Below are 19753 nucleotides of genomic sequence, written 5' to 3' on the forward strand. Positions count from 1 at the left end.
GTGTTTGGTGTGTCCCCAGCACCAGCTGAGCTGAGCAATGGTGGTGTGGGGGGTACCTGTGACAGCAGGGTTTGCAGAGGGAGGACCCAAAGAGACACACACAGGGGCGTCAGCGCTCCCCCTTTATTAGACACCAGCTGAGCAGGGACAGTGGACACCAGCGGCTGCAGGAGCAGCAGCCCGGGTGTGCACTGCCAGCTAGAGCCGTGTGGCACCGTGCGGGAGCGGGCGAGGGGAGCCCACCCGCATGGTGGGGCTGGGCATCTCCTCGGGGTACGAGAGGGCGGGGTTGTCCAGCCCCAGCCTGGCCTTGTCGCGGGGTGCACCCTCGTGTTCTTCCCAGCCCTCGGGGCTGCGGCAGCGGTCGGTGCAGCACAGCGTGGCCTGGGTGATGACGCGGTCGAGGGGCTGCAGCGAGTGCATCCAGGCGGGGAGGAAGTCCCAGGTCTGCAGCCACTTGGGCAGGCGCCCGGGGCTGTGAGCCTGCAGCGCGTTCACCAGCCCCACGAAGAAGAGGAGGCCGAGGAAGGGCGCGCCCACCCCCACCAGCGCCCGCCAGCCCGCCATGGAGATGCCGAAGATGAGGGAGGGCAGCAGGAGGAAGCAGATGATGAGGTACAGCACGGCAAACCAGCGGTACTTGGCTGTGCGCTCGCCCAGCGCCTTGGCCATGCGGATGGGCAGGCGGGTGAAGGGCAGAGGGTACCACAGCAGGATGCCCGAGATGTTGAAGAAGAAGTGGCACAGAGCAATCTGCAAGGATGGCATCCCCATCAGGCCGGGCACGTGGGCTTCCCCCAGCCCCTGCCCTGCCCGGTGACCCCATCCAGCCCAGCCATGGCCCCGGGCTGACTGTACCTGGAAGGAGCTGGCCAGCTTGTCCCCTGGACTGGCCAGGGCAGCCAGGATGGCAGTGGTGGTGGTGCCAATATTTGAGCCCAGGGTCAGTGGGTAGGCACGCTCAATGCTGATCACCCCCAGGCCTGTGGGAGAGGCACCCTGTCACTCCTGGCAATGCCATCCCCATGCTCTCCCAAGGAGGCACAGCTCCTTTTGTCCCTCCAAGTGCTTTAGCACCCACAGGCCAGGGGATGGCACATGGCAGGGCATGAGGAATGGCCGTGACTCACCGATCAGGGGTGTGATGGCCGAGGTGAAGACAGAGCTGCTCTGCACCACGAAGGTCATCCCAGCACCCACCACCATGGCGAAGTACCCAGTGAGCCAGCTGAGCGGGTGTGGAAGGTCTGCCACAGCATGGCCACGGGCATGGACACAAACAGGGACATGGCCATGGCCACATCAGGGTTGGGGGTCAGGGGCAGCCAGGGGCAGGTCTGAGGATGGCAGGTGGAGATGGGCATGGGTGGCCGTGTGGCATGTGGTCCCCATCCTACTCACCAGTGTTGATGACCTTCTGGATGGCTTTGGCCACCTGCCCCTTGAGCAGGGAGTTGAGGAGTTTGACCAGGAGGATGAGGCAGGTGCAGAGCACGACAAGGGACCCGGCCAGCAGCACCAGCCCCACGGCCAGGTCGGGCAGTGGTGTGTCGGTGAAGAGGTGCTCACCTGCCCCACAGCACGGCTGGACAAGGGGCTGGGGCTGGCCCGGCCCCGCTCACAAACCTGCCCCCACAGACAGCCCCACACCTGGACCCCAGCACAACATCTCCCAGCCCTGCCCCACATCATGACTCCAGCATTCCTCCATCACACATACAACTCCCAGCCCCACTTGCACCTCCCCAGCCCCATGCCCTGTGCCCCAGCCCTGCCCAAGCCCTCCACATTCACTCACACTTCTGTCTGGTGACATTGTGAAGGACCTGGATGCCCTTAGTGCTGCAGTGGCCAGGGGATGTGCAGTTTGGGGGGGGCCCAAGCCCCACAGTGGCCATCTGCAAGGAGAAGGTGGGCTACAGCTGGCTCCACAGTGTCCTCCGCCAGCCCTTGCCCACCACCCATCCTCTGTGGGAGTGTTTGGTGGCCCCAGCAGGGCCACGGGCCCCTCACCTGTGGGGTTGCAGGTCCACACCAGATGCGGATGAGGCTCCGGTTGCGCAGGCTCTCGTCCCCTGTCGCGATGCCTGTGATCACAGACTTGTCCAGCTGCAACAACACACATGTTGGAGAGGGTACCTGGGGGCTAACAGCACCCACAGGCTGGGGACATCTTCACTGGCATGGGGACACCACTGCCAGCCTGGGGACACTTGGATACAACCGCCATCAAAGGGACACCAGTGCTGAGGACATCACCACCAGCCTGGGGCATACCACTCTGGCATACATAACAGCTGAGGAGACCTGGATGATGAGCTTGGTGAAGGGCTCTGTGATGATCTTCAGCAGGTCAGGGGCATCTTTCCCGCTGCGGATGTTGAAGGTGGCCACAACCAGGCGGGTGACGTGGTGCAGGTACCCACTCACCACCTCCAGTGGCAGCAGCACCAGCACTGACAGCCAGTTGAAGCAGTCGTGCACTGTGGCACCAGCGAAGGCCCTGTGCAGAATGAAGGAGCCCGTTGGCGTCAGGTGGTCCTGAGGAGCAGCCCCCAGCCCCACAAGTGTCCTCCCACCCATCCAGCTCTCACCGTTTGAACTCACTGCGGTCGCCAGCCTGCATGAGGGCCACGATGGTGTTGGTGACCGAGGTGCCGATGTTGGAGCCCATGATGATGGGGATGGCAGAGCGCACCTCCAGCACTGGGGACAGAGAGACCTGCTAGCCTTGCATGGCCCGGCTCAGGGTGACCCCATCCAGCCATCCTCTCCCTCAGCCTCAGGTCCCCAGCAGCCTCATGGGCACACTCACACCCTGAGGAGACCATGCTGACGATGATAGAGGTGGAGGTGGAGGAGCTCTGCACCAGCACGGTCACCAGGATGCCCACCACCAGCCCAGCCACTGGATTGGAGAGGATGGCGTTGTCCTTGAAGATGTCCCCCGCCACCTTACCTGTAAGAGAATGTGAGCGCAGGCTGCTGGCACTGCCTTTGCCACCAGGTTCCCAGGCATCCCTGCCACCCTACTACCTCCAGCCAGCTGGAAGGCAGAGCTGAGCACGTCCAGAGAGCACACAAAGAGGTACAGGAACCCAAACATCAGGGGCACCTTTAGAAGGGAGACACAGAAGGACTGGACCCTGGCCCAGCACCCGAGCTCTGTGCAAGACAAGAGAGAGTGTTAAACTCCTGCTATGGCATGGCCCTGGCTCCCCAGGCTCCTACAGGCTTATGCCACTCTCATGGCTCCTGGCAGCACAGGGCTCATGTCCTTAGCTATGCCACCTGTCCCAGGATCCCCTTCATCTCCTCCCACACTGCAGTGACTTGTGCCAGCTGCCCCATTGTCCCTCAGCTCTTCCCACATCACCCGGTGTCTCCACCAGCACTCTCCTCCCAACCTGGCACCCCACTGTCCTGGCACCCCCAGTGCCCCAGGTGCCTCTGTCAGATCTCTGGGGTGTTCCCCAGGCCAGGTGCTGTGAGACCCCCACCCCCTGTGGGGTCTCACCTGGCCTCTGCAGCTCGTCCAAGCCCAGTCGGTGCCCCTGCCAGGACAGCGCGTCCAGCTCGTACCGCTCCCGGCCCTCGCGCAGGCGCCCCGGGGAGCCGGGGCAGGGGAAGCCATGGTCAGGGCAGGGCACAGCGCTGACCGTGAAGGGGCAGCTGTGGGCACCCGGCAGCCGGTGCAGAGCTGGGGAGAGAGGGCACCTACGTTACAGCCTTGTCCTTGCAGGGACCTCCCTGCAGAGGAGAGCCCAGCACTGCCTGGACCAGGGTCTGGCCAGAAGCAGAGCTGAGGAAGAGGAGGAGGAAGAGGGCTGGGGGCACCTACCTTGGGGGCTGGGGCAGTAGGCGAACTGTGGCCCGTGCACAACCCTTCCTCCCCGCACCGGGCAGCGACCGGGCAGGACCGGGCTCTCCGTCCGGTAGGGCAGCATCGCTCCTGCTGAAGCTGAGCAGAGGTGGCCACGTGTCACCAAAGCTGTGCTGCACCAGCTGCCACGTCCCCCCAAATCTCTGCAGTGCTGGCACCACTGAGAAGCACCATCCCATCATCTGTTGGTCCCCTGGGCCACCAGCTGCTGCTGTGCCACCCCAGCAAGTTCCCAAAGGGCAGGCCGGGCAAGAAGGGGACTCCTCCTGCCCAGGGCCCAGCTCACCTGGGGCTGGCCGGGTACTCAGGGCAGTGCCACTTCCACATGCCACATCCACGCGTCCCTCCAGCGGAGTGGCCCGTGGGGCACCACGGTCCTTTATACACACGCCAAGAGCAAAGTCTAAGGAGCCCCGTGTCGCCCCTCGCCTCCGCTCGCTGCTCACCTCCTCCCCAGAAATTCCTGCAGTTAATGGGTAACCCCCACCACATCCCACGTCAGCTGCGGCCCCGGGGCGGGATGGGGCACGTGCCCCGGGGTACCGCGCCCCCGGGAGTGTGGGGCACGTGGCCCGGGGTACCGCGTCCCCGGCACTCCTGCCTCGCCTGCCCGGGGTCTGGGCGAGCAGCAGCCGCTGCGGTGATGAGCAGAGCCGGGGCACTGCTGGGGCCCAGTGCCCGAGAGGTGATGCTGGAGGAGCCTCAGCTCTCCATCATTTGGTGCCAGGTGGTTCATCCACTGCACGAGAGGAAGAGGAGGAGGAGGAGAAGGGCTTGGTGCTGGTGCTGCTGGGGCATCACAAATGAGAGATGAGGCCATGCTCACATCCAGCACCCTCAGTGCCATCACAGCATCAGCCATGAGGGATCAGCTCTGCCCAGGGCACAATGTCCTCACTCCCAGGGCATTGGAGATGGCTGATGCCAACACGAGTGTGATCCCTGTGTCCTGCCACTGGTGGTGACGGTAGCACACAGCTGGGCTCTGCCCGCGCCAGCGGCTCACTGTGGGGCAGCCAGCAGTGCTGAGGGCTGTGTGGGGCACAGCCTGCATCTCCTTGGCACCACACCTCCCCAGCATGTGCGGTGGGTGAGCAGGAGAGGAGTGAGGCCAGCGCTGCTGTCACCACCTCCTTGGCCCTGTTTATCATTACCTGCTGCTTACACACCTCCAGCCAAGTTTCCATCCACCCACAGGACACCTAGCAAGCTTATGTGCACAACTGTCCAGGGGAGAGACAGTGGCCAAAGGCTCCTCCAGCCCTGTGCCTGTGGGAGTGGGCACAAAGAGGTGATCAGTTGCCACATCCCCATTTCCCCAGGATCAAGCACTGTCAGAACCCATCACCATGATGAGCCAGGTGCAAATGTAAGGGAAGATCCCTTGGGTACTCAGGGACAGCCTGGGGACACCTGTGCCACTGCTGGAGCATCACTGAGCCACCTACTGATGGAGCTGAATGCCCGGGAGGTGGCATGACAGGGGACATGTTCTGCCTCCGCAGGGGCTGGGGACCCTTCTGCCCGGGGGGTGCAGCCAGTGTGCAGGGGGCTGGTGTCCGCACTTGCCCCGTGCCCAGGGGCTCCTGGCCAGCTGCCCCCTCAATCATTAACCCAGTGAGGCCCTGGCAGCTCTGGCTGTCACTCATTGACAGGGTCGGGGCTGAAGTCCTTGGCCATGCCGGCCCTGCAGCTTCCCCTACTCCATCAGCAGTGATGGGTAAACAAGATCCTGGCACTGCCCCTTGCTGCCAGTCAGGGTGGCACTGGAGCTGAGGGCTGGTCCCAGCTCTGCCATGGCCCTAGGAAGGCTCTGTGGGGGAGAGGGGGGTTGAGGGGACATTGCTGCAGGGAAAAGCACCATCCAGCCCTGATGACAGAGGAAGGGAAGACGGGTACATCCAGGCAATGCTCTTTATTTCCCCTGGTTCCACACCACAGACAGAACTGAGCAGCATCACAGAGACACAGGGGGGCTCTGACTAAGGCCACAGGGCTGCAGCTGGCTGTGGCAGCATAGGGCTGGGTGGCCATGCCCCCATCTCTGGGCAAGCCTGGGGGCCCTGGGTCACCCCTCTGCCTCTGGCCAGGCAGCGGTGATGAGTGGTTACCCAAGGCACGGCCAGGAAGGGCTCTGGCACGTATGGACTGTGGAGGGGTCTCCTGGGAAATGTCTCCATCGCAGATTCTGTCTGGGACCACTGGGCATGGGAGCCAGCAGTGCACAGCCAGGACTGGATCGGGACTCAAGGCCACAGCCCAGCACAGCCACTGGCAGGAATGACAGGCTGGGCACGCGCTGGGGACCTGCACACCAGGCTGAGGTGCTCAGCACCCGGGGGTGCTGCATTCTTCTGGCACCAAGCAGAGCTGTCCTGGAAGGCTGAGCACCCACGCCCTAGTGGGGATGGGGCAGGGGGGATATGGGGGTTTGCTCCTGCGTGTCCCTCAGCAGCCGCCCATGCAGGATCTCCGGCGGGGAGGAGGAAGGCTTTTTTGGCACCATCTGCTGGCTCTGCCTCTGGCTGCCCGGGCCAGGAACCGTGTGCCCTGCTCCAAGCAGTGCTACTGTGGCAGGATCAGGCCACACTCACGCAATGCAGACGTAACAACCTGCACAGGGCACAGCCTGGCACGGCCATGCTCACCCTCCCCAGGAAGGGTGGACTTACAAATCAACAACGGGGCAGCCCTGTTCCCACGGGGCCAGCGACTGGATCTGGCTCTGAGCTCCGGGCACATGTTCTCCTGACCCTGCCTGCCCACAGCACTGGAGTTCAGGACTGGAGCCTGCCTTTCCTCCCCACCCACCCTGTCTATCCTGCACACCCTGCAGTTGGAAGGGAGCGTGGGGCTGTGTCAGCTTGACACGGGCAGGATGTGCTGGGCAGGCAGCTCTGCTGCAGGCAGAGGCACTGGGCAGGACAGTGCCAGGGATGTTGCAAAGTGCTTTGCAACGAGGGTTTGAACTATGTACAAGACTCCCTTGATGTGCACCGGGACGTGGCCCCACAGAGGGGCACGGCAGCTGCTCAGCCACTCACAGCGACACGACATGACAGCTTGGGACAGGACGTGGATGGATCTGCAGTCCGGGCAGTGTCAGCGGTGCAGGGCAGGGGCTGTCGGGCCCCTGTTGAACCCCCGCATGGCCTGGGGGTGCCACGCACCAGGACTCATCAGAGCTTGTGGTCGAACGAAGGCTGAGCCAGCGCAGGCTCTTCCCGAGGGCAGCTGCTTCCCTCAGAGCCAGCCTGAGGGGCACTGGGCTGATGTGACCCCTCACAGGCACTGTCGTCCCGCACGGGGAGCTGGAGGAAGTCAGGCAGGACCAGGTCCTCCTTAGAGAGCAGCCCACGCTGGTCGTTGGCCCGGCAGCTCTGGGCACGGTTCAGCAGCTCCACCAGCCCTGGGGAAATGCAGGTCATGCACCTGAGCCAGGCACTGGGGCTTTGTCCTAGCACCTCAGCTGCCCTCTCCACCTGATATGCCCCTGAACGTGTCCCAGGCACAGCGCCGGCACCTTCTCCCTGCTCCATGCCAGACCCCAAGACCCCACAGCCCATTCCCAGCTTCATGGGACCCTGCCCCCATCCCCAGCACACCAGGAGCTCTGCATCCCTCAGCCTGTGTTTTGCCCCAACCCCTCAGGATTCAGACACGCCAGGTCTCACCTTCCAGGTCGTACGTGCGGCGGTTGAGGTTCATGGCAGCTGAAGACTGTGGCCTGGAGAAGGAGGAGGGCACCTCCCATCGTGTGTCAGGCTCTGCTCCTCTTGGGCTTCCCTCCTGCAATGAGCAGCCCAGGCCTCAGCCATGGGGCAAGGAGGCAGCACTCCCCTGGGCTGTGACCCCATCACCCTCCCACAGCCTGGCTCCTGCCTCAGCACCCACTGCCCAGCCCCGTGGCAAGTGCTGGGACCACAGCAGGTCCCAGCTTCCCCGTGGACCATGACAGCAGCTGTGAGGGCATCTCTAACCAGGGCTGGTGGGATTTGATGCTCACCTCCCTCCGGAACAGAGAGGGGGCAGCCGCAGCCTCAGCGCTCCCCATCGCTCGCACGTCTGCAAGGGAAGTGATGCTCAGTGCCCCATTCCAGCACCCTGGTCCTGGCCAGGCAATAGCAGGATGGACCCTGTCCCAGGGAGTGGGAGCCATGGCCAGCAGAAAACAGCCTGACCCTCTAAGTGCTCTTCATGGTGATGTGGCTTGAGGGGACATGGTTTGGGAGGGAGGACACTTTACCTGCTGGTGTTTCCAAGACAAGTTTCTGAGCAGACACTGTGCTGACCAGCTTCTCCAAGTCCAGGGTGGCTGGCTCACCTTGCTGCAACAGGAACAGCAGCCAGTGTCACACTCACTGTGGCACAGGAAAGGCAGCCAGGCTGAGGACCCGCTTGGCCAGACCCCGCTGGGCCAGCACAGGCAACACCCACTGCTCCTTCCCAGCACACAGAGGGATGTCCCAGCCCATCCCAAAACCAGTGATTCTTGGAGCCCACAGGCTGGCCCTGGCACGCACCACGGCTCCCCACTACCTGCTCAGAGCCAGCTGCCCGTGCTCAGAGCCCCAAACCCAGGGCTCCCCCCAAAGCACGGGGCTGGCCGTGCCTGCCGAGGCCCAGGCTCACCCTGCGCAGCCGCGCCTGCTCCACGCTCACGCCGTACTTGCCCAGCACGGGCTGCAGCGCTTCCCGGATGCGCTTGGTTGACTTGGCTGTGATGCGGATGGTCTTGTTGAGGGAGGAGATTTCCAGGCTGCAGAGGGGGAGAAGAGGTGGTTGCAGGCAGGAGCAGATCCAGGGCACTCAGCACTGCCTGGGGGACTGGCTTTGAGGCACTGTGGGTGGCCAACAGCATCAGCCCCAAAGCTCCCACTCACTCAAAGCTTATCCTGTTCTCCAGCTTCACCTCCTGGTCTGCCAACACAGAGCACTCCTGGTCCAGCACCAACGCTTTCTGCAAGAGACAAATCATCAGGAGAGAGCCAGCATGTGGTCCTGGCACAGGGTTGGTTTGGCTGGCAGAAACCCTGCTCCCCCCTTGCCTGCCCTACCTGCTCATTCCCCACCAGGAAGACCTTGATGTCAGGGAGGCTGAATCCACGTTTCTCACATATCCCTGCCAGCATGTCCCGGATGGAGTGGCCGGGCCGGACAGAGGCCAGCGAGGCCGTGCCGTCAGGCAGGTACACGCAGCAGTACTTCATGGGTTTGGCTGGCAGCTCTGCCTCGCTGCCCCCCAGGCTCTTCTGCTGGCCCTGAGGGAGGGATGTGGTAGGATGAGCCCGGCCAGTGGCAGCATCGTGCCGTGGGATTGGCGTGGTGCCCACTCACCTCCGTCCAGGGGCTGGCGGCTGTGCTGGCTGAGGACAAGAAACCCAGGTCCAGGCTGGCTGAAGAGTTGAGTGAGCCCTGGGACTCCCTCCACAGCATGGCACTCCTGCTGCCTTCTCCCCCCTCTAGGACAGACAGAGGGACGGTGGTGGGGATGTGAACACCCCTCAGGGTGGCGTGGCCCCTCTGTCCTGCTCAGCATAGCACCCACCTGCCCAGGACGGCTCCCGCCGCTCTCCCTTCCTGAAGGAGCGCTGAAGGCTGCGGTTGGCACTGCTGCCTGCTGTCTCCACGCCCAGTGGCAGCGACTTGCCCAGCTTCAGCTTTGTCTTCTGGGGTGAATTGAGCAGCATCTCAACATGGCAACGCCTGAGGTTTCCCCTTCCCTTTCCCTGGTCCCCTGACTGTCTGTCCTCAGCCTGGGGTTGAGCAGCAGGGAAGGGACCCAGCACCATGGGGACAAGTCCCCATTCCCCTTTCCCCTTCACTCACCTTGCTGAGGTCAGGAGGGGGGCTGCTGCTGCGGGAGTGGGGCCGCAGGTCAGGCAGGGGCTGGCCCTGGCTCTCTGCCCGCAGGCAGGCCTGGTAGAGTGGGGATTTCACAAATCGTGTGTAGCTGTCAAACTTCATCAGGTTGAAGATCTGGAAAGGGAGGATGTGTGTGCTTAAGGTCCCTGCACACCTACAGGCTCCGGGCACTGCCTCATGGCACAGCCCCACGGCGACAGCAGTGATGCTGGGTGACATGTGGGGTGGTTCCACAGCCCCCCATCCTGTGGGTGGAGCTCAGGTGCCGCCATACCTGGAGCTGCTGGATGCGAAACATGTCTGGGGAGGGGGTGGCCAGCATGTCCTCCCCAATCCAGGCCTGCTTGTCAATGTTCACAGGACTGACCGAGTGGCTGGAGAGGAACTCATCGTAGATCCGCCGTGCCTCCTGGGCCAGCTGAGGGGACAGGAGGCCAGGCTGAGACCAGCAACCCCCTCCTCTATACCACACCAGAGGAGCCCCCTGCTCACCCCACAGAGATACCTGGTCCCTGAAGAACCAACCTGCCCCAGGACCAGCTCAGTACCTGGACTCTGTACCTGGCTGTGCCCCATGATTCCCTGTCTAGCTCTGCCCTTGGTCTTGTTTGTCCCCCCAGAAACACTCTCCACCCTCTGGCAGACCTGGGCTGGGGAAGCACATCCTGCTCTGTGGGGCAGGCAGCCCCAGCTGTGGCTTTTCAGATGCACATCACATCCATCTCCTTCTTCCTTCTGCAAGAGCCTCCAGCTTGCTCATCCCCCCAGAAAAAGGGTCTGCCAGGACATGCAGCTGGACAGCTCTGCCCACATCCCTCCCAGCAGCTGTGTGAGCAAAGCTGCACGGAGCTGGTACCTGCTGTGTGTCACTGGCTGGGATCTGCTGGAAGCGCTCACATGCCTGCCAAAAGTAGACGTTTTCAGCACTGAACTCTTTCTTGAGGAACTCCTGCAGGGCAGAGAGATCTGCTGGTCTGGTGGCACTGTGGCTGTGGGACAGTCGGTGTCCAAGAGTGGACGGGAGCAGGGGCTGAGCTCTGGGCTGTGACACTCACGGTGAAGTAGGTGACAGCCACACGGTCCTGCAGCAGCGTCTCGAAGGATTCGGCCCAGCTGACCACAGAGCCCTGGGTGGATCCACATGAGGCTGGTGGGCCCGGCAGGCTGTTCACACTGTGGTTGCTGCCACGGGCCCGGGAGGCATTTAACTCTGAGAGAGAAAAAGGGTCAGTTCTGGCTGTCTCCCTGCCCCCTAATGTCACCTCCACATGTGACTCATGTGACTCATCTCCTGGGGTAAGACAGCCATGGGAAGGCACCCAGCCAGCAGGGAAAGCAGAGTGGAAGGGGACACAGAGGGCACACAGAGTGGAGGGAAGTTTGGAAGATGGGCAGAGGTGCCTGAACTCACTTTCTCTATTCCTCTGGCCAAGACAAGGGACAAACCCAGCATGTGGAGGGCACAGAAAGTGTCATTTCCAGCTCCCAACCCTGAGGAAACCCCACTTCGGGGAAACCCAGGGTGACCATGTGTTCAGAAAGATGGAAGTTCCCAGGGGCAACCCCAGCTTTGGAACTGGTTTGACTGGTGTGCCGCTGGAAGCAGGGGCTCATTTGCAAGAGAAGGTAAGGGTATAGAAGCAGTGCTCTCGTGGCAAAGCTGGCAGGAACAGAGGAGGTGTGTCAGGCTGCTCCTTTGCCAGGCTCCCCATACTTATCCTCCTGGTGGTCTAATCCACAAGTAACTGGGGCCAAGACAGTTAAATAAACCATCTGAGATATCCAGTGCACAGTAAGACTGACAGACAGACAGACAGACAGACAGACTCCATCAGAGAATCTGGGGCTGGCTGGTACCCAGGTTCTCCTTGCCCCAGGAAACCACTCAGCCCCCAGCACCCAAAGTGCCAGCTGAGCAGCCAAAAGGAGGGACAGGCACCAGAGGCTGTGTGGGAGGGATGGGGGGACAAGGCCACTCCTGGGCAGAGGGCTCAGCCCTGCACTGCGGGGGCCCTGCCACCTGCCCATGGCACAGCCTGTGCTGACGCATGACCTCGCTGTCTGCTGGCTCCCTGCCCCTGGCACCAGTGGGCTTCCCCCTCCCCTGAAGATGATGCTGGCCTCTTGTCCCAGGGCAAAGAGCAGCCTTACCTCCATCCGACACGGCCGGGCCCTGTGGGAGTGGAAAGAAGAGAGGTGAGAGGGGCTACATGGCATCTGCTGGCCTGGCAGCAGCACCAGGGCAAGCCCAGTCTGAGCCCAGAGCAAGAGACACTGTCAGCAAACACTGCTCTGGTGTTACCTGCCCTGTGACAGAGGCAGGACCCAGGACTTCCAACCCAGGGCAGCGAGGAGAGGGTTACAAAGGGGGTGCAGCCTTTCTCTTACCTCTCCATGGCCTAGGGCCAGGCCAGCAACTGGGAAAGGGCAGCTGCTATCAGATGTAACCCTGCCACCCCAAACAAAAAGGGTGGAGAGAAGCAGCCTCCACGGCACAGGAAGAGGAGGGGAGGAAGGGAGGGAAGGAAGGACAACCACAGCCCCAAGCAGGCAAACTGCCGGTTCCCTCCTTCCTTGGAGCCTGGAGCTGCCGGAGGGCAGATACCCAAAAGCAGGGACCAGGTGCTGCCAGCCCAGGGCACAGCAGGACAGGGTGTCCTGCAGCACCTGCTGGGCCACCCTAGATAGCAGCCCTGGGGATGGAGTAGCCAAGCAGGGAGATGGGCAGAGCCTCTGTAGCCAAAGCCGAGCCACGCAGTCGCTGCACGGTGCTGTGTCTCATCACCTGCTTGGGGTCACGCTGAAGTGGTGCCCACATTTGAGTGATGCCCTTGACCCAGCCGGCCCGTGCCCCCCAGCCTGCCAGCCCCACACAGCCCCTGAATGTCTCCATCCCAGGCCCACTACCCCAGCCCTGCCTTTCCCTGCTACGCCACCCCACGTTCCTCTGCCATGTCTCTTACCCCAGTCCCACGTCCCTCTCTCTTGCCAGCTCCTTGCTCCTCCCCATCCATCCCTGCTGCCCACACCCACACAGCCCTGCCATGCCTGCGCCGCCCAGCCCCACAGACACCAGCACTGCTGGCTGCTGTGACCCCATCCCCATCCGTCACCGCTTGTCCATTACCCAGAGCCACACATCCCCTTACAATGCTGTCCAAGCCTCACGGCCCCCTGCTGCTCACTGCCCCGGCCCCATACGTGCCTGTTACCCAGCCCCAGACACCGCTGCCTGCCCTAAAATCCCTCCACAGCTCCTGGATACTTTGGAGGAGCAGGGCGATCCTGCCCCTCCTGCCCAGAAGCCCCACACCCTCCCACCTGCCTGTTTCCTGACTCCATACATCCCTCTGTCTGCCCGGTATCCACTCCACACCCCCTGCCCGCCCGGTCTGCAATCCCACACATCACCCGCCTGCCCGGCACCGAGCTCCCCGCCGCGCCGCCGGGCGGGGCAGCCCCGGCGGATGGGGACCGGCGCCCCGGGCACTCACCATGCGCCCGTTGTGGACCACCAGCAGTTTGCCCTTGCCCTGCATCCCTGGCTCGGCCCGGCCCGGCCCGGCCCGGCGCGCTACGGGCGCGGCCCGCGGCCCCGCAGCATCCCCGGCCGGCGGCGCGGCTCTCCCGGCCCGGCCCGGCCCGGCGCTCCCGGCACCACCACACTACCGCTTTCGGCTCCCACAGGAAGTGTCACCATGGGAACCGAGACCGCAGCGGGGGGAGCGGGGCCGCCCGCCCGCCCCGCGCCGCCGGCACCGCCCCGGCGGACACCGGCTTCGGCTCCGGGCCAGGAGCCGCCGCGGCGCCGCTGCATCTCCGTCCCTATCCCCGTCCCTGTCTCCATCTGCACCCACATCCGTTATCCCATTCCCATCTGCATCCCTGTTTCCCATCCCCATCCCATTCATTCCCCATCTGCATCCACATCCGTGATCCCATCCCCACCTGCATCCCTGTTTCCATCCCCATCCCTGTCCCTGTCTCCATCCACATCTACATCCGTGACCACATCCCCATCTGCATCCCTGTTCCCAAACCCATCCCAGTCTCTGTTCCCAGCGCGGCTGTGCTGCCCTGGGGTCACCACCCGAGTCCCCCTCCTCCTCCCGGCCATCACATCACCCCAGGGGGGGCAGGGGGACATCAACAGGCCCAGCACACGCCGCCACCAGCCTGGTGCCACTTGCCCTGGTCACAGAGGGTGTGGGGCTGGCCCCAGGGCCAGCGTTTGGGGAGGGCTGCCTGTGCTGTGCGTGCCAGCAGAACCTGGCAGAGAGGAGCAGTGGACGTGCAGCTTGGAGTCACCAAACTGATGCCTAAGCAGTTTTGCCCATCTCCTAAGGTCGGGGTTCCATGTTGATCAGCAACCACAAACCAGTGGAGGATATTTTAGGTTATTTGTTAGGAAATCTCAGTAACTAACAGCGCAGGATAAACCGCAGAGCACCATGGCAACCCGCTCAGGGAAATGCTAATAACGGGGATGTAAGGTGGGTGATTAACCTATCAAAAGCAGAACCCTCACATTAAGTTGGGTGCAGATCTATGCAGAAAAAAATGAAGCTTTCCCACCATAAGCAGGCAAAAAAGCAGAGCACCACAAGCAGCCACAGGGCTGGCAGGGTCTCTGGGTGGGGGGAACAGTGGGTTCTGGCTGCCCCTCTGCCCCCTGCCACTGCATGGAGCAGCAGTGGGATGAGGGGTGATTGTGCTGCTCCCCTCTGCTTTGTTGGAGTGTGGCTGTGTTGTTTGGCTTGGCTTTGCCACGAGAGTTATAAATAAAAATGTCTCTCCTAGAGTGCGTGACTCACGGTCCTCACCACAAGGATAACCTCTCTGATGGGAAACCTGATCTGAGGACGGAACTGCAGCATGCAGGAATCAAAGACATTGCTTAATTAATGCACTTAATCCAAACGGAGAACAGATGAGCCCCTCACCCCACCTGGGTTGGGGGTGGGCTGCTGGAGAATGTATCTGAGTCCCTCTGGACCCCTGTCCTGTGTCATCCCCAAGCTCCAGCTGCTGACAAACCAGCCCTCAACCTGCTCCAGGGCCTGGTGGTTCCCTTGGGCAGCAGTGGGGAGCTGTGGCAGTCGCTGACGTGGCCTCAAGCAAGATGAGCAATTTCTTCTGCCACCCTGCAAGGGGACAGCTTGTGGGTGCTGGTGTTGCCTCAGCGTGAGGTATCCCAGTGTGGGAGGCTGTGCCAGCCCTGTGCCTGGGCACGGCATCCTCCCAGCCTGGGAGCCCTGCCCCATGGGGAGAGGGATGCCCTGTGCCCCAGTGGCCCAGCCTGGGGGGACCTGGTTTATCCCGGGGGTGGGCGACGGCGGGGCGACAGCTGGCTGGAGGATTTGCCGAGGGCATTATTTAATGCTGTGGGTAAATGGAGGAACAGCAGCTAATTCCGGAGCCCGTAATCCTCTTCCTCCCCCGGGGACGGGGAGCGTGCCAGTCACGAACCCGCCGGCGGGCCCTGGGGACGAGCCCCTGGCAGCTCCCCAGGTGGTGCCGCGGGCCAGAGCGACTCGCAGACCATGGGTGATGTGCAGAAGGTAAGCGGGGTCCAGGGACATCCCACCGGCTCCAGGGAGGAGTGCAGCACCTGCTCTCAGTGGTGGTGCCAAGAGGGCTGGCAGAGCAGGGCTCTGCCTGGGGCATGTCCCCACAGGAGCTGGGGGTGGTCCCAGGGCTGGGACAGCACACCCGATAAGGGGGGAATTGGGGCTGTGCAAATCTGCTGTGGGGCCACCGGGAGCCTGAACACCTTGGGAGCTGGGCCTTTATGCTCGCTCAGGACATAAACACAAGGTACTCGAAGCCAACAGCGCGCCCAGTTCCCCCCTCCCAAACAAGGGTGCTCTGCAGCCACCTGGCACCCCACAGGGCTCCCCTAGCACCCCCTGCCCCCAGGGGCTGCTCTCCGTCATCCAGAAGCTGAAGGGTTCGCCGGAGCAGGAGCTCCGCATCGTCCTGCTGGGGCTGGATAACGCGGGCAAGACGACGCTGCTGAAGCGCCTGGCGTCCGAGGAGGTCAGCACCATCACCCCCACACAGGTAGGAGCTGCTGGGGGCCACGGGTGGTGGCGGAGGGCGCAGGTCCCACCCATCCCTTGGGTGACGTCGGGGTTTGTGTCCCCGCGCAGGGATTCAACATCAAGAGCGTCCAGTCCCACGGTTTGAAGCTGAATGTTTGGGATATCGGGGGGCAGCGCTCCATCCGCCCGTACTGGAAGAAGTATCTGGGCAGCACAGACCTGCTGGTGAGTGGGGCAGCACCCCCAGGCCTGTGCACGCTGTGTGGGCCCCAGCTGGGCAAGAAGGAGCCCCTGACTGTCCCTTTTGTCCCCACGGCAGATTTATGTCATTGACAGCGCCGACCAGAAGCGTTTCGAGGAGACAGGGCAGGTATGAAGGCTCTGCTGAGGGGTGGCTGTGGGGTCCTGGGGCTTGGATCTGTGTGGCAGCAGCTCTTTGGGGATGAGGGGGAAGCAAAGCTGCTCTGAATGATGGGGCAGTGCTGCAGGGGGGCCACGCTGTCCCCAGAGCTCTGTGGGAAGGCTCAAGATCTCAGCAGGCAGGGATACACCACTCCATGGCCCAGCAGCTCCCCCTGAGCTGGGATGCTCCAGGGTGCCCAGCACAGGGGTGACAATCCCTGGTGAAAGTGACCCCTCAGTCCCCAGCGCTCATCCCTCCCACCCCCCAGCACCTGGTCAGTGACACGGCCAAACAAAGGTTTACGAGTAGCAAATTCAGTTACAAACCCTGGGAATGAAGCTCTGAGAGGGGAAGGTGAGACTTCAAAGTGCCAGCCCCGGCTGTTCCGGCAGCAGACGGCGGTGTGGGTGTGCCAGACAGCTCGGGACTACCAGGAGCCTCCTGCAGCTGCCCTTTGCCCAGGGCTCTCAGTGCTGGGAGGATTTCAGTCCTCAACTAGCCCTGCATGTGGATCCTGGGCTGATGGAGCTCCAGGAGGTGAAACTCCTTTACGAGATTCTCTCCCTTGGAATGTCAAGACCTCAAAGCTTCCTTATGTGCCATGAGCACCAGAGAGGAGGGATGAGGCATTTGGAGGGCTGAGGTGTCCAGCCCATGCTGGGCAGCTCCGTGGAGGAGCAGCAGCCCTGGAAGAAGCTTCTCTCTCGGCAGGAGCTGGCAGAGCTCACGGAGGACGAGTCCCTCACAGGGGTCCCGCTGCTGGTGTTTGCCAACAAGCAGGACCTGGTGACTGCAGCACCTGCAGCCGAAATCGCAGAAGGGCTGAGCCTCCACACCTACCGGGACCGGGAGTGGCAGATCCAGGCCTGCTCGGCCCTGTCTGGGGAAGGGGTGCAGGTAGAGATGGGGGCCGCTGGGCTCTGCAGAGCTGGGAGAGGGCCCAAGGGCCTGCGCTCACATCCTTCTTCCCTCCAGGATGGGATGAACTGGATTTCCAGCCAGATCATGAACAGGAGGAAGTGAGAGCTGCAAAGTGCCAGATGGGACTGAGCTGCAGGTCCCTACGCCACGGCCAACCCCCCTGGTCCCTCAGCTTCCCCCGAGCCTCGGCTGGGCCCTGAGCCTCAGACTGCCACGTTCGGATGATTTTCCCACCCAGTCTTCCACTAATCAATCGGCTTCCCCTCTCCCTGCCTCCTGGGCTTCCACAGGCTCCTCACACCCCCTGCCTCCCCTGCAGCCCCCGTGCTGTTGGAGGGAAGCACGTGTCCCACTGTGTTGAGGGCTTGCACACCTCCAGCATGAGAACCTGCCCAGGACTTGTCCATCCACGCCGCTGTCACACCCTGGGCACCCCAACACCGCCAGGCACCCGAGTGCTGCGTCGCCCTGAGCTCCCGCAGGACGGGACTGGTGCTGCCCCAGCCGCGGCCGCTGGCTCGGGAAAGCCTCCGTTCGGCACCTCTCGCTGGCCAGAGGAGCCCCATGTGCGCACAGGACTCGGGACAAGCACGAACACAGGACAGTCACCAACGGAGGGACCTGCCCGTGCCAGCGGGGGCTGCTCTGTGCCGCCGAGGGGTCCCTGTGCCCCTGGGTTGGTACCACACGCGTTCTGAGCCAGCCGGGGCTGCTGTCGCCGGGCTGGAGGTGCCCATCCGGAGGGCTGGGAGATTCCGCTCCCTGGCCACCACGGCTGCCGTGGCGGAGGGATGGGGGGAGACCTGCGGGAGCGGGCCGGGGGCTGCCCTCGACCCTCAATAAAGCTGCTGTGACCTCCACGCGCCTCGGCCGGTCCTTCCTGCTCTGCGGCGCTGCTGACCCGCGGCTCCCGGGCCGTTCCCGAGCCCATTGTTCCTGAGGCCGGTCCCCGAGCCTATCCCGGGGCTGTTCCGAGCCCATTGTTCCCGAGGCCGGTCCCCGTTCCCATCCCGGGGCTGTTCCGAGCCCATTGTTCCTGAGGCCGGTCCCCGTTCCCATCCCGGGGCTGTTCCGAGCCCATTGTTCCCGAGGCCGGTCCCCGTTCCCGTCCCGGGCCGTTCCCGAGCCCTTTGTTCCCGAGGCCGTTCCCCGAGCCTATCCCGGGGCTGTTCCGAGCCCTTTGTTCCCGAGGCCGGTCCCCGTTCCCATCCCGGGGCTGTTCCGAGCCCCTTGTTCCTGAGGCCGTTCCCCGAGCCTATCCCGGGGCTGTTCCGAGCCCCTTGTTCCTGAGGCCGTTCCCCGAGCCTATCCCGGGGCTGTTCCGAGCCCCTTGTTCCTGAGGCCGTTCCCCGAGCCTATCCCGGGGCTGTTCCGAGCCCATTGTTCCTGAGGCCGTTCCCCGAGCCTATCCCGGGGCTGTTCCGAGCCCATTGTTCCTGAGGCCGGTCCCCGTTCCCGTCCCGGGGCCGTTCCCGAGCCCATTGTTCCCGAGGCCGGTCCCCGTCCCGGGCCGTTCCCGAGCCCATTGTTCCCGAGGCCGGTCCCCGTTCCCATCCCGGGGCTGTTCCGAGCCCTTTGTTCCCGAGGCCGGTCCCCGTCCCGGGCCGTTCCCGAGCCCATTGTTCCCGAGGCCGGTCCACGTTCCCATCCCATCCCGGGGCTGTTCCGAGCCCTTTGTTCCCGGACCCGTTCCCGTTCCCGTTCCCGGGACCCGTCGGGGCCGGTCACGTGTCCCGCGGGCGGCACGAGCCGCGCACGTGAGGCGGCCCGGGGAAGGCGGGCGGACTACATCTCCCGGCACGCCCCGCGCCGCCGGGAGGCCGCTCGGCCCCCGCCTCCCGCCTCCCGCCGCACAATGGGAGCTACGCGCCCCGCTGGCCCCGCCCTTCTCCCCCGCCATAGGCGGACAGTGATGCCGCTCACACTTGGGGGCGGGACCGCAGGGAGATCGGGTTTCTAATTGGCTGCCGCGGTTGTGAGGCGGGGCAGAGGGCGGGGCGCCGGAAGGCGGAAGCGGAGCATGGCGGCGGGTGCGGGCGGGCTGGCGGCGGCCGCGCTGCTGTTGGCCCTGGCCGGGCCGCGCCCGGTGCCCGCCGAGCTCACGGATGGCAACAACGAGCACCTGAAGCGGGAGCACTCGCTGATGAAGCCGTACCAGGGTGAGCGCGGGGCCGGGGGGACGCTCAGGGCGCCCCGCGAGCGGCCCGGGCTGATCCGCGCTCTCTTCGCCCCTTTGCAGGCGCGGGCTCCGCCGCGATGCCGCTGTGGGACTTCACGGGCAGCACCATGGTCACCAGCCAGTACGTGCGCCTGACGCCCGACGAGCGCAGTCGGGAGGGCTCCATCTGGAACCGCGTGGTGAGAGCCCGGGGCAGGACGGGCGGCGGTCGGGGCGGCCCTGCCGCCTCACGCCCTGACGCCGCTGGGGTTTCTCCCACAGCCCTGCTTCCTCAAGGACTGGGAGCTCCACGTCCACTTCAAGATCCACGGAGCCGGCAAGAAGAACCTGCACGGGGATGGGCTGGCGCTGTGGTACACGCAGGAGCGCCTGACGCCAGGTCGGTGCCGGGAGCGGCTGCTCCGCAGCACACGGGGCCTGTCCCGCAAGGCAGCGGGCCACGGGCAGCTCTGAGCTCC

The 19753-nt window shown here is 63.9% G+C and overlaps 4 protein-coding genes across 5 annotated transcripts in view; 2 read left to right on the top strand and 2 right to left on the bottom strand.

The window, feature by feature from the left end:
- The window catches only part of LMAN2 (lectin, mannose binding 2), a 47313-nt gene that overhangs the window by 24088 nt on the left and 3472 nt on the right, over positions 1–19753 (top strand). The window contains exons 2-4 of one of the 2 annotated variants that reach the window (XM_068206155.1): positions 19159–19275; positions 19356–19474; positions 19557–19674. In XM_068206155.1, coding sequence (XP_068062256.1) covers positions 19159–19275; positions 19356–19474; positions 19557–19674 — 354 coding nt within the window. Of the gene's footprint in view, positions 1–19101; positions 19276–19355; positions 19475–19556; positions 19675–19753 lie in introns of those variants that run through there. The other variant, XM_068206156.1, reaches the window with a different exon arrangement.
- Positions 100–4339, bottom strand: SLC34A1 (solute carrier family 34 member 1). Its single transcript, XM_068206112.1, has 13 exons — positions 4170–4339; positions 3842–3961; positions 3518–3700; positions 3037–3165; positions 2816–2959; positions 2595–2706; positions 2308–2503; positions 2014–2109; positions 1799–1898; positions 1402–1569; positions 1131–1247; positions 859–983; positions 100–753 (listed from the first exon to the last, which is right to left on the bottom strand). The coding sequence occupies exons 2-13, from the start codon at positions 3945–3947 to the stop codon at positions 199–201; spliced, it is 2031 nt and encodes a 676-aa protein (XP_068062213.1). The 5' UTR covers positions 3948–3961; positions 4170–4339; the 3' UTR covers positions 100–198.
- Positions 6157–13448, bottom strand: RGS14 (regulator of G protein signaling 14). Its single transcript, XM_068206113.1, is given in 17 exon segments — positions 6157–7292; positions 7558–7672; positions 7890–7948; positions 8130–8211; positions 8516–8642; positions 8767–8843; positions 8941–9144; positions 9221–9345; positions 9432–9552; positions 9713–9862; positions 10023–10166; positions 10605–10697; positions 10804–10958; positions 11900–11921; positions 13243–13308; positions 13310–13405; positions 13407–13448. Coding segments are annotated over 17 exon segments (1908 nt in total). The 3' UTR covers positions 6157–7062.
- Positions 13664–18230, top strand: LOC137483204 (ADP-ribosylation factor-like protein 3). Its single transcript, XM_068206115.1, has 6 exons — positions 13664–15309; positions 15668–15811; positions 15901–16017; positions 16112–16162; positions 16907–17092; positions 17171–18230. Exons 1-6 carry the CDS (start codon positions 15292–15294, stop codon positions 17216–17218), a joined length of 564 nt encoding a protein of 187 aa, XP_068062216.1. The 5' UTR covers positions 13664–15291; the 3' UTR covers positions 17219–18230.

Source organism: Anomalospiza imberbis, chromosome 15 (genome assembly GCF_031753505.1).
Source record: "Anomalospiza imberbis isolate Cuckoo-Finch-1a 21T00152 chromosome 15, ASM3175350v1, whole genome shotgun sequence".
Lineage (NCBI taxonomy): Eukaryota > Metazoa > Chordata > Aves > Passeriformes > Viduidae > Anomalospiza > Anomalospiza imberbis.